This window comes from Sarcophilus harrisii, chromosome 5 (assembly GCF_902635505.1).
Source record: "Sarcophilus harrisii chromosome 5, mSarHar1.11, whole genome shotgun sequence".
Lineage (NCBI taxonomy): Eukaryota > Metazoa > Chordata > Mammalia > Dasyuromorphia > Dasyuridae > Sarcophilus > Sarcophilus harrisii.
This window is the reverse complement of record NC_045430.1, coordinates 23,462,702-23,475,935: the sequence shown is the minus strand read 5'-3', so window position 1 is coordinate 23,475,935 and position 13,234 is coordinate 23,462,702. Positions and strand designations below refer to the sequence as shown.

Below are 13,234 nucleotides of genomic sequence, written 5' to 3'. Positions count from 1 at the left end.
AACAATAATACTTCATACTCACTGATGAGTTCAAAATGTTCTATAGATTATTAAGACCAACATTCCTATAAAGTCAAACTGCCAAAGCAAATGTAAAATACATATGTATATACACATTCTGGCAGTGGTGGAGAAGTAATGTAAGGTAACTAAATAATTTTCTGATATTTTTCTTCCTGTAAAAAGTGTTTGCATTTAGGAGAACTGGGAGCAATAAAGGAGATGCCCTTTGTATGTTACTGTATAAACAAAAGCACTAACTTTTAATTGATATTTTTTGGATTAAGGCCAATTATTGTTCTCAAAAATATATAAAAAATGAAAATTTAGAACATATTATGAATAAATCATTTAATAAGAAGACCAAATACGTAGACATTAGTATTAAAACATTTGACTGTTTAAGTACATTGGAAATATAAAAAATAAAGATTGTAACCAAAATATTTATTAAAAATATAGTTTGAGAACTTAGTGTCCAAGGAAGATATTTTTTACATCTCAGTCACCCAAAACAATAACTTGTGGTCACCTCCTATGGCACACAGAGGGAGAGTCCTGTGCCAGGACAGACCAGATCCCACAGCTGCAGATCCAATGAGGATAGGCTAAAACCAGAAAGCAGATCATAGGAGAGGAGGTTAGTTAGAATGTAACAATAAATTCAAAAGGCACAACAAATTTAAACAAAGCAGCCTCCAAACAAACGTATCCTCATTTAACAACATGTGCTTTATCAATTAATTTTCCCGTTATCTATCAACTAGACGGATGACCACACCAACAGATTCAGGGGAATGCCATTCTGACTGATGATCCAGGAGTGGGGATGAGACCAGGTACTTGGCCAGTTCCTTCTGCCCCATAAAGAATGAGTTACTGGGATGGTAGGATGGAAAGGGTCTCATCTGAGATCAAGAACATAGGAAGATGACCAGTCTATCCCTTATGGAATTGAGCTTGTGGCCTTATAGTTCAGCCAGACAATTTCAAGACACAATGACACAATTTAAATAAAGGAGGAAAATAGAAAAGTAACAGGAGGGAAATATTAGCATGTGATTATCTTCTAAATTTGAAAAACTTACTTTACTAAATTGCTAATAATAATGTAAAAAAGATACCTTTATATGTAGTTTACATGGCCAAAAGAGCAGTCAATTTAAGGATTTTAAGTTTGGAAAGAGGAAAACAAGTAGAAGGGATGGATAGAAGATGACAAAAACTCCAAGCCAGTACTACCTGAGGGTGCCCCAAATGATGAATCAGAAGCTGAGTGGTCATTTTGCCAGGGTAGCCAGTGGTTGCAAACAGGTTTTCATTAACAGTCGACCACCTGAGAAAAGAATCAATATCAGTCATTCTGTCTTTTTTGTACAACTGAGGTTAATTCTTTCACCCAATCCTGATCCTAAACTCCATCCTAAATATTTATCCAATCCCATGTTATCTAAGAGAATATTTCCATCCAATTCTGGTGACACCTAAAACTCAAATTTACTTAGAATACTAATTCTACTTTGGCTCCTAATTTGAGAAAGTTAATCATTATTATTTATTCAGGCTTGGGGGTCAACCCACAGATGGACTACTTGACTAAATTCTGCTTCTGTTACTCTGACCATGTCAGTCCTGTTGTTTCCTTTCTATTCCCAGATTAACTAATCTGCTGCATCTGTTATCTTCTGCCTGGGCTGCCACAGGAGTCTCCTATACTGACTGATTGCTGTATCTAGTCTCTTTTCTCTTTGAATTCATCTATCTGCTGCTATCTTATTAACCTTTTATCTCAGGGATCTTGGAAACCATCTAATTCAACCCCTTGGTATACAGATGCAGAAACGGAGGCCTGAATATAAGGGCCTTTTCAGAGGTCACTTAGAAGGTCCTCGAATTCCGAATTCAGTGCTCTATTAGAATGAAGCCATGGTGACTCCACACTGGCAGCATCACTACATTTTGTGATTCTTCTTTTTCATTTTGCATTATACCTTGTATCATCACCTACTAGATTAAAAATTCTATTAAGAGACTCTTGTTTGTATCTCCCACAGCACAGATGGCAAACTCAGAGCCTAGGCAGCTTGCAGCCTGCAAAACTCCCCACTGAGGCCCAAATCAGATTAAAATATCCTGAAGAAACTTTAGCAAAATAAATAAAATATAATAAAACACAGATAATGTCATTTTGTGGCTTTCTAAACTTTTCTTTGAATTTGACACCACTACCCATTTGAGCGAGTAGTTTCAAACTGTTTTTGATAATGACTAGATCAATTCATGGCTCCAATTACAGTGCATTAGCATGCCTGTCTCTCTGACATATGTCATTGTTATTTTTCATCTTTGCCAAACTGATGAGCTGTTTTACAACAAACATAGCTATTTTAATTTTATAATGACTTGAAAAGTTTTTTTATATGATTGATAGCTCTTTTTGAAAACTGTTATTCTGTATGCTTTGACTATATTTCTGTTGGAGAATAGATCTTGTTCTTATATATTTGGATCAGTTATCTATATATCTTAGATATGAAATGTTTATCAGAGAAATTTGCTGCAATTTCCCCCTCTTGATTAACTGTTTCCCTGATAATTTCAGCTACACTGACTTAGTGAAATTATTTTCAAATTTACATAATCAAAATCATTCATTTTATTTCTTGTTATCTCTTATTTGGTCAGGAACTCTTCCTATAGACACCTGTACCTGAGATGTATAACTTTTTATCTTTAGACCACATATGTGTTTGGTTTAGCGTGGCAATACAATGTGAGATATTGGTTAAACTTAAATTTCTGCTAGATTGCTTTCTAACAGTTTTGGTCAAATTCCCTGTTTCTTTATTACATATATGCCCTTGAAACCTCCCAGTCTTTTCCTAAGAGGCTGGGATAAAGATAGGGTAAAATTGTGGATTTATTGAGCAGAGATAATGGAATCCTGGATTAGGAAGATGGTAGTATTTGTGAAAGGAAGAACCTGCACTAAAATTTCAAACAAAGATATGAAAATGACAGCTTGGACTCAGTAGAAACAATCAACAATGACTACAAGGTTTTGGCTAGAAAGAGTGTAGAGAGAAGGAGATGAATAAGGGTGCTATTCCAATAATCCCCTTCCCAAAATACAGACTACGAAGACCTTTTCTCATATAGAAAACAAATAGAATCAAAGGACTTGTAATTTAATTGGAAGCCTGCCAAAGTCACTACTAAAGGAACTAATATGTTTAAAGCACAGATTTTATAGTAATCAGTGTGGATCCCTGTTTTGGAAGGGTATGGTGAGGAGGGAAAGTAAAGCACTCTATGATGGAAAAACTATGCCTTAAGGCAACCCCTGTAATTGTATACAATATTGACAGCTCTTTGACTATGGAAATATTGAAAGTGTATTAAAAAAAACTAATGAAATTTAGGTTAGAAAGCTAGCTTTGGTCCAAGTGGAGAGACACAAGTGTTGGGCAAAGAAGCCCAACTAGATTTTACTCAGTAAGGAATGGGAGCAGAAGCAGGGAAGAAGCAAGTTTAAAGAAAGTCTGGCAAAAGACCCATCAAAGCAAAAACAATCCTGGGGGCATTTAAGGATGAAGCGAGGAATATGACGACAAAGAAACAAAAATGGAAACAATCTGTACAGATTTTTCTAACAAACTTTTTGCTGTCAGTAACAGTGGAGCAGCCACATCTGGATGCTCCCTGATGGGCTACATGAGGAAGGAGAAATAGAGCAGCTGGACTACTCATGGCCAGCATCCACAGGAAGTCCCCTGCTCGAGAGGGCACAATTATGAGAGAGAGAGGAGACCAAAGGCCTGGGAAATGTTTTGGAGCTTAATGTTATTTTTAACAATAACAATAACAACAAATGTGACTGAGAGAATGTTAAAAACTACTGATCCATGTGCCTACTTTTCTATTTCCGCAAAATTTTTATGAAAACAAGATATACCTATATTGAGGTTTATTCTCAATGAAATTATCAGAGAGAACAGGTACAATTATACAATTTAAGATCTTACTGCGCTTATAGCTTATTAAAAAAAAGCACTTGACTGAGTAGAGCTAAATAATGCCTTAAAAGCTCTCTTTCAGCAATGCTGAAGTCATATAAAATTCCTTAAATGTTGTAATAACAAACATAACTTTGATGACTCTCAGCTTATTAATATCAAAGAAATCCTTAGAAAGTGGACATGACTCCCATCATTATGAAACATTATCATGTACAGTATCCAAGTGGGAGAGGGATTCCCCATATATTTACTGACTGAATAATCTCAAAGTATAATCTCGTGCACTATAATACAAATTATCATCAATGGGAAAGGATAGTAGACTGTAGACAGGACTTATATTTGTTTTCTTCCAGAGGTATAGACAAAGGCCTCTTTTCTTTCTTGCATTATCTTTCTATTCTCTGTATTCTAACTTGTTTTAGGTTTTACAAAACCAAACCAAACTGACACTTCCTCCCCTCCCCCCAAAATTATTCACCAATCTATGCATTTTTGTTTGGAACTTTTAAAAAGAAGTTATTCTTGAAATATTGGTGGTGATGATTCCACCATTATATTTATTCCATTTCAGTCATCCAGAAAGTATTTACTGAATGTCTGTGTGCTTTGTGGTTAGAACTATGGGAACTCGGGGGAAGGAGGGGAATGAGTGGTGATAGTGGTAGAGAATGAATTGTGGGAGATAACAAAAGTAATGAGAATAATCTCTAACTTCAGAACTTATAAAAGTTCTTACAAAAGAAACTTAATACATGTGAAATTGTCCCTAATAAGAAAACAAACAATTAAGTGATAAGCTGTGTGGAATGTAGAATACATTTTCTAAGAGTTCAGAGAAGAGGGACATATAGAGAAGAGCTACAGTAGTCAGAGGATGATCTTGAAGTCTGAACTAGACCACGAAGGCTGAAGGAATGATGGATAGGTGAAAGAGAAAGTGCAAGCTGGGGAGTATTTTTGGGTGACAAGAGAAGTCAGTTCATATGATAAGAAATTATATTGGTATTTTGAAGAGGTTGGATTACATAGTCTCTAAGATCCCTGTGAAATGGTTTATGATGTTTTTTTTCCCCCTTATCCCTATCCATTTTTTAAAAATTAAAAACTGAACTTGACTTAAAGATTACCTTACCAACTATGATATATAGGATTCAAAAGATTAAATCAGTAATTTTCGAAATAACTGGGAAACTGTACCTGAATAAGTGAGCTCGATCCATATGGACAGGTCTTTTATCCTGAGGATAACTTAAAAAAAAAAAAAAGTATTTAATTACAACCTGTTATTCAACCAGTTAGCCAATAAACATTTACTAAATGATCATTACATACTAGGAGAATGGTAGAACAGTTCATGTTCTCAAGGAGCTCACATCCTAATGAAGGAGCCAGGATGCAAACAACTGTGTAGGAACAAGACCTAAACAGAATAAAGTGGAGATAATCAGCAGAGGGAAGGCATGAGAAGTAGGTGGGATTAGGAAAGATTTTCTGCACAAAGTGAGATGTTAGCTGGGAAGGAAGCCAGGAAAACCAGGAAATGGAGGTGAGAAGGGACAGCAATCCAGGCATGGGGAATGGCCAGAGAAAATTCCCCATGTGGAGAGATGTAGTGTCTTGTTTGTGGAGCAGCCAGAAGGTTGATATCACTGAATCAAAGAGTATATGGGGGGGGGGGGGTAGAAAGAGAATAAGGTATGAAGAGATGGAAAAGGTATGGGAGAAGGCAAGATGAGCTTTGAAAATCAATCAGTGCAGGTCAGACATAGGTCTAGGAAAATCAATTTGACAGTTGAGTAGAAGAGTCCATAGCAGAGAGACCAAGTAGCAGGCTACTATAGTAGACCAGGTACAAAGTGATGAGAGCCTGCATCATTATGGTGAAGGAGTCAGAGGAGGGAAGGGGCATGTGGAAGACATAGAAGTCTGAGCATGGAGAGGAGAGGGTGAGAAAGAGAAGACCGAGGAGAAGAGGCCAGTTGGAGAGAAGGAGAAACAGAAGAGGGTTTTGTCCTGAAAACAGAGAACAAAGAGAGTGAACTGTCACTGAATAGAGAGTGACAGCAGAAGTTGCAGAGTGGTCAGGAGAACAGGCCCTTAGAATTGGCCACCATGAGGTCATCAGCAAAGTTGGAGACAGCAGTTACAGTTGAATGATGGGGCCAAAGCCAAACTAGAGGGCAAAGAGGGAGTAGGGACCCCCATTCCTTGTAGTCAGCTTTCTCAGAGAATTCACCTGAAAAAGGGAAGAAATCTGGGGCAGTGACCAGTGGGATGGATGGATCAGGTGAGGATAATCAAGCTCAAGAATGGGGGAGACACAGTCCTATTCAGGAAGCAGACAGAGAAAGAGGAAGAGTGGCTGTGGAGATGATAGGGGTAATCAGCCGGAAAAGATAGAATGGAACAGGGTGACTTGACCATGTAGAGGGGTTAACCTTGGGAAGAAGTGTTACTTCTTCATGTGAAATAGGGGAAAAAGCAGAAAAAGGCATTTTAGTGATTTGAGATGGAAGAGAAAGGGAGAAGTGGGAGCTTTTGGTAAATGGGTTCCATTTTTTCACACAATAGGCAAGGGTCTCAGCTGAATGGGGAATGGGGAGAGTCGCAGGAATTATGAGGAGGATGAAAAGGTTTAGAGGAGCTGTTATGGTGAATAGACTAGCAAGTTAATTAGGGAGAAAGAGTTTTCTTACAGCAGTGAAAGTCCAGGTGAAGTTATAAATGTGTGGATCCAGTCAGCATATTTTCTCTATAGCTTTGTTCAGCAACACATTTGCAGGAATGAAGATAATGAATGAATGACTGAAAGCTGAAACTTAGCAGGGAATGATTGGCAATAAAATAAAGGGCAAGGGACTCAAAAGAAGAGCTGAAGTGGTCAAGATATGGAAAGGAGAGTATAGATAGTACAGAAGTGATGAGTGATGGCCTGGGAGAGAACTAAGGAACTGGTCATCACAGTGTAGATGAAAAATAGGGTATGGGGCTGCAAACCAAAAGGAGAGGTAGATTGACATTGATCAAATAAAGGAATTTCAGAGTTTGAGAACAAAGAAACGGAGCAGCAAGATCCAGGATGTGACCATCTTTGTGTGTGACTGAGATGAGGTAGAGGAGTACATCATGTGAAACGAGTAACTGGAGGAATTGTGAAGTTGGAGTGCTTAAAGGATGGTTAATATATGTCGAAGATCCCTAGTATAAAGATAGGAGCTAGAAAGAAAAGATGCGAGTTAGGCACTGAACTCAAGCAGTAAAGAAGGGGAATGTCCCAGAAGTTGGTAGAGGAAAGCTATGAAAATTTTGATTGGGTGGAAGATATGGACTCAGTGACCCTCAAAAGAGGTGAGCCCTGGTAGGCAGGAAACCATAGGAGCAAGGAATATTCCAACTCCCCCACATCTACTGGTGAGTCAAAGGGAATGAAAGTACGATCTGTGCTGCAAAGGAGGTCACAGGGAGGCTGTGTTATCATGAGGGCACCAGATCTCCCTTGGGCATATGGTTTGAATTGAAACTTGAAATGCACATTTTTTGATTAAAATAGCGACTTTAAAGTATTCACACAATGATTGATTGATATAATTATGAAAAAATATCAGAAAAACAATAGTAGCTTGAATCTCATAAACACGGACAATGACTTATTATCATTAGAAAGGCAAGAAGTGAGTCACTGGGGAGATACCAAAAGTAGTGGTGTAATGCCAGCGTGGCATAGAACAGTGCTCAGCACATAAGAGGGGCCCCAACAATGCTTGTGGATTTCATGAGAATCCTTAGCTATGAACTTACTTGTTCCCAGTTAGACGCACTCTCCAGACCACCCCATCTCTTCTCCCCTCTGATCCTCCACTTCCCAATTCTCCTTGGTGTTTTGTCCTCCCCACAAAACTGAACTTTCAAGAGTAGAGACTGACTGGCTTTCTTGCATTCATATCCTGAGCACTTAGCATAGTGCTAGGCATAAAGTAAGCACTTAAAAAATACTCACTCACACTACCATACAATAATGTTTAACATAATAAATATTTCTGTAGAATAAAGATTTTTTAAAATAACAAAAGTGCTAAGGAAATACCTGGACCGAGTAATATCCCAGATTAGCCAATCGTTTCCTGCAACAGCTCCAACTTTGAAGGTATTTCTTAAACACCAGTGAGCTGACATTAATGGCATCTGTTCAGATTCAAGAGACAGAATAGCCTGCTGGGTAATGAGATCATAGAACCTGATTGTTCCATTCTTCTCTGCAACCATCAACTAAAAGACAGAAAAAGATAAATTTACTGAAAATGATAATTATACTTTTCTACTCTTTAGTTGATAAGAATTTGACAAAGCAAATCTGTGGTATGAGATGCTGATCCAGCCCTGAAGTCAGGAGGACCTGAGTTCAAATCTGATCTCAGACACTTAACACTTCCTAGTTGTGTGACCCTGGGCAAGTCACTTAACTTCAATTGCCTCAGCAAAAACCAAAAAACCCAAAGAAGATGCTAATCCAAACTCCCCCAAACATTTTTTGCTAATACTTAAAGTGTATACTAAAATATAATACATTTCAATTCACCAAATTTAAAAGAATTTAACGTACAAGGTATTGGGCCAGGTTATATTGGATAGGGCTTAAATTTTCCTAGAGGTCACAAGGTTGGGTAGCAAAAGGTTTTGTGTAGGTACTCAGTTAGTGGGAGACCTTGGAAAAAGTAGGAAAAATAAATTTTAGTGAAGAAATTCATTAGTGCAATTTCAAGTGATAAAGTAAAATCATTAATGGCTAAGAAAGGTCTCCCTTCCCGAAAACTGTTAAGACTGTTATTCAGAATGAGTTTACTAATAATAAAATTTTTATAAAATGACATCAATGATATCCCTTGGATTAGGAGAATAAGTTCAAGAGTTTATCAAATACATACAAGTATTTCTTCTAGATATATTTCCCACTAGTTTAGTTATAAACTTTCCCACTGAACTACTGGCCTAAATCTAATTTCTGTTAGAATGTTGTCCAATTTTTTCCCAGAAAGTTTTGTCAAATAATGAATCCTCCCAATAACCAATAAACCTCCCAATAAAATGATGCTTTCTTCTGTATATGTCACACTAAATCTATTCCATTGCTTGCTCAATTTCTTCTTACCTTGTCTCTCTCTTTTACCAAACTTAAAAAAAAAAATTGATTGCTGCTTAGTAGTACAGTTAGAATTTTGGGATTTGTAGATTCCCTTCTTGTTCTTTTTTTTTTTTGCTTTTTTTCTTTATTTTTAACACACATTGCTTTATGAATCATGTTGGGAGAGAAAAATCAGAGCAAAAGGGAAAAACTATGGGGGAGATTAAAAAAAATGAAAAAAAGAAATGAACATAGCATGTGTTGATTTACATTCAGTCTCCTTAGTTCTTTTTCTGGATGCAGAGGGCATTTTCTGTCCAAAGTCTATTGGGATTGCTTTAGATCACTTAATCACTGAGAATAACCAAGTCTTTCATAGTTGATCATTGCATATTTTTGCTGTTACCATGTACAATGTATTCCTGGTTCTGCTAGTTTCGCTCAGCAGACTTACTTTTTTCTTGTCTCAGCAACTCTCACTGTCCCCCTGGTTCTAAACTCGAGCTCAGTAGGACGAGCCTAATTCCTCTCCCACACTGTAGCTGCCCCTTATAAGTCTTGTCTTACCCAGGTTAAGTATCTCTGACTTCTTCAACCTTCTCATAATCACTATTATAGTAAGGCCTTATCCCCCTATTCCGTCTACTTTGTGCAGTTTATCTATGTCCTTTCTAAAAGTATGATGTTCACAAGTAACATAATAATATAGTTGTGATTTGACCAGAGGCAAGAACAATAAAATGATTACCTTCATCTTTCTGGACACTAGGCTACTATGATTTAATACAGCTTAAGATTATTTACCTTCCTTTCCCTCCAATTTAACAAGCATTTATTAAGGGCATACTATATATGAGATTCTTTTCATGTTGGAAATATACAAAGGGCAAAAATAAAACAGCTCCTATTCTCCAAGAGATTTTACAGTCAACTAGGGCAAAATCATATGTAGATTGAAAAATAAGAGTATAATGTAGAGAAGAAAAAGAGTGAGGGAGAACTCAAAGTACTCTAGGACAATCTGATGAGGAAAGCATTAATAATTCTGGGCCACAGGGTAGAAGTTGGGAAGGCTTCCCAGAGGACACAGCACTTGAACTAAGCCTTGAAATTAAATTCAAATCAAAAAGCTTTAATAAATGCCTCATTTGGACATAGCACCATAATAGACAATGAAAATACTGATACGAAAATGGCAGTTTCTGCCCCAGAGAAACTTAAGACTCTATTGGGGGATAAAAGTAATACAGAGAACAAGATAACTACAAGAAGTAGAAAGTGTAAAAGGCTAGAAGAATCAGTTAAGGCTCAGAGAACATAAGAGTCGAACTGTGAAGGGAACTAAGGATTTTTAAGAGGAAGAGAGAGAAAATGCTTTCTAGGCAAAGGCACAGTGGTAGAAGGAATACAGAATTCTGAGACTAGAAAGGCCAATTTGGCCAAATGAGTTGGGCCTAGACCTGAGTGAGAATTCTAAGAGATAGGATCTAACAGTTGATTCTTGTATTAACCATTTACCTTATTAATTGCATATGCAAAGGATATATGCCTAGCCCCTTGGAATCAGTCTCATGATAGTCATAGTCCATGTACAAACTCTCACTGATTAAAAATAAAAAAAACAATAAAATCCTATGACAACTCACCTTACAAGCTTCTTCAGGATGCCAGCAGACACTCCTTCCAGGGGAACGGAGAACAAAATGAGCTTTCTGATTTCCTTCTAAGTCCCAGACTCTAATAAGAGAATATGACAAAATTTCTGTTCGTTTACATGATATTATTTAAAACAATTAATAAATTGAGATTTTATAGTTTCTCAGTATTTTTAAAAAAATATTATATTTTAAAAAAGCAAATGAGACAGTATTACAAAAATTCAAGTCTTGCTCTCTATGGCATTATAAAAAACTGAAGTATTTTTATACTCAAGAATATAGGAAGTTGCCATACACTTTCTGTGGTGTGATTAATATGCTATTGCACATGCCAAAGTATTCTGGCCCTGTGACATGGTAGAAAAAGTTTTAAGTTAATTACTTTCTATATTGTGGGCTATATGCTGGAGGTTCCAGGAGCTGAAATTCACTAATAGGCTGCAGTTCCCCAATTCTACAGTCAGTTCATATTATACTTTCCATCAATGAAGCTTAAAAGAAAAGCAGGCCTCCTGTTTTCAAAATAACAACATATAATTATGCTGTAACTTCTAATGTGGTTTGACAAAATTGAATTCATTGAGGTCAATGGCCATTTACTTGGTATTCCCTTGACCTCCCTGATCATCCTAGCCAAATAACTGCTCTTATTCATTATTCTTTTGCTTTAACTCTCCTCTCTTTTTACTGTTGCTACCAAAAATTCAATTTCTTTGTTACAAATTTGTCCTCCAGCAGAACTCAAGTTTGGGCAAATGGAATGTTGTTCCAGTAACTTGTTTTTTTTTTTTTAAACAAAAATATGTAATAATGGTAGCCAGCTTATTATCTCTGAAGAAGGTACTAAGTACATATATAATGCTCAAACTTTGGGATATGCAAGGTAGGAAGGACAGGCCAAAATAAGAGATTACCCATGCTCACTTAATGTTAAGAGGCCTAATGCCTATTGGGTGGACTCCTGATGGGAAGAAGATAAGGATAAACTACCCCCAAGAATCGTGGAGGGAGAGTCTAAAGAAAATCCACTATGGATATATATGGATATATATGGATTCTGTCTAAGGAAGGCACATATCTGATTATCATCAATCAATCCATAAGCATTTATTAAGTGCCTACTCAAGTGCCAGGTATAGGGGAAATGATGTATTAGTTCTTCAGAAGGAGCTGTTTTAATACATTTACAGACGTCCATCAATCAATCAACTTTGGTCAGAGTTAAGGTGACCATTTCTGAGAACGATTGATTTCTCAGAACCTTATCTTAAATTTTTTCTTTTGCCTCCATAAAGCTTCCCATGCTCATTGTCTATCAATTGTAGACAGTGAAATGGCACAGTAGATGGAGCATCGTGCCTGGAATTGGGAAGAACTGAGTTCACATTTGGTGTCAAATATTTACTGTGTGACTCTGGACAAGTTACTTCATTTCTGTCTGACTCAGTTTCCTCAACAGTAAACAGGGATATCTACCAGGGTGGTTGTAAGGAACAAATGAGATAATATTTGTGAGTGCTTAACATAGTGCTTAGCACATAGTAGGTGCTTAATAAATGTTTGTTTTTTTCCTTTTTCTCTCCTTCCCTACCTCTTTTCTATAGAAAGCAGGAACAATGCTGACATGGGAAAGGGGAGTCAAAGTGGCCACAGGATTCTTTTATGACTCATCTGAATAATTACACACTTTTTTGTTTGTGCCACTATATCTTTCATTGAATTTTACTTCTACGCTTTTTGCAAGAAAATATATTTATAGGGAAAAATGCCCATTCCCAAAGTTGAAAGATCAATATATTTGCTTTTAAACTCGTGTTTTTCTTTTAAAGTAAGTAATAAAGTGCTAATACTAACACTATTTTATTTCTATTGAAATAATAACATTTTGCTTTGTCTATTTAGTGACTCCCATGAGAGAATGGTTTCTGTAAACCCCCATTCTTTTGATCCCACTCTAATACACAGTTGAGTTAGTCATTATATAAAACACACATCTACACCAGGAATCAAGATATGGAAGTTACAGAATAAGGATAACAATAATTTTAAATGCTAGTCAATTAAGGAAATGGATTTTCCCAAAACTTTTATCTGATCATTCTGCTATCTTCACTTAACCCTATACCCCAATATCACCTCAAACTGCCTTGATTTGATCCCGGGTAATAACAACAGCCTCACAAACTTCTTCCTATTCCTCTTTGGGACAGGATGATTTGTGATTTAAAATTATAGGCTTATTTAGGTAGTTAGAGTATAATCAGGAGGATTTGAGTTCAAATGCAGTCTCAGGCACTTGACACTAGCGGTTTAATAGAGGCAAGTCAATTTAACTACAACTCCCTTCACTTCTTCCCCCAAAACTATATGCTTATTCAACAAATTTCAGTGGTTGTATAACCTGTCCAAACACGCAAAAGATAATAAATGGGGCT

General features: G+C 36.7%; 1 protein-coding gene across 2 annotated transcripts in view; it reads right to left on the bottom strand.

Moving 5' to 3' along the window:
• Positions 1 to 336: 336 nt before the first annotated feature.
• The window catches only part of NUP37 (nucleoporin 37), a 37,096-nt gene continuing 24,198 nt past the window's right edge, over positions 337 to 13,234 (bottom strand). For both annotated transcript variants that reach the window (XM_023504422.2, XM_012550604.3), the window contains exons 6-10: positions 10,788 to 10,878; positions 8,107 to 8,288; positions 5,220 to 5,270; positions 1,243 to 1,336; positions 337 to 608 (exon numbers count right to left, since the gene is read on the bottom strand). In XM_023504422.2, coding sequence (XP_023360190.1) covers positions 495 to 608; positions 1,243 to 1,336; positions 5,220 to 5,270; positions 8,107 to 8,288; positions 10,788 to 10,878 — 532 coding nt within the window. In that variant the 3' untranslated portion in view covers positions 337 to 494. The remainder of the gene's footprint in view (positions 609 to 1,242; positions 1,337 to 5,219; positions 5,271 to 8,106; positions 8,289 to 10,787; positions 10,879 to 13,234) is intronic.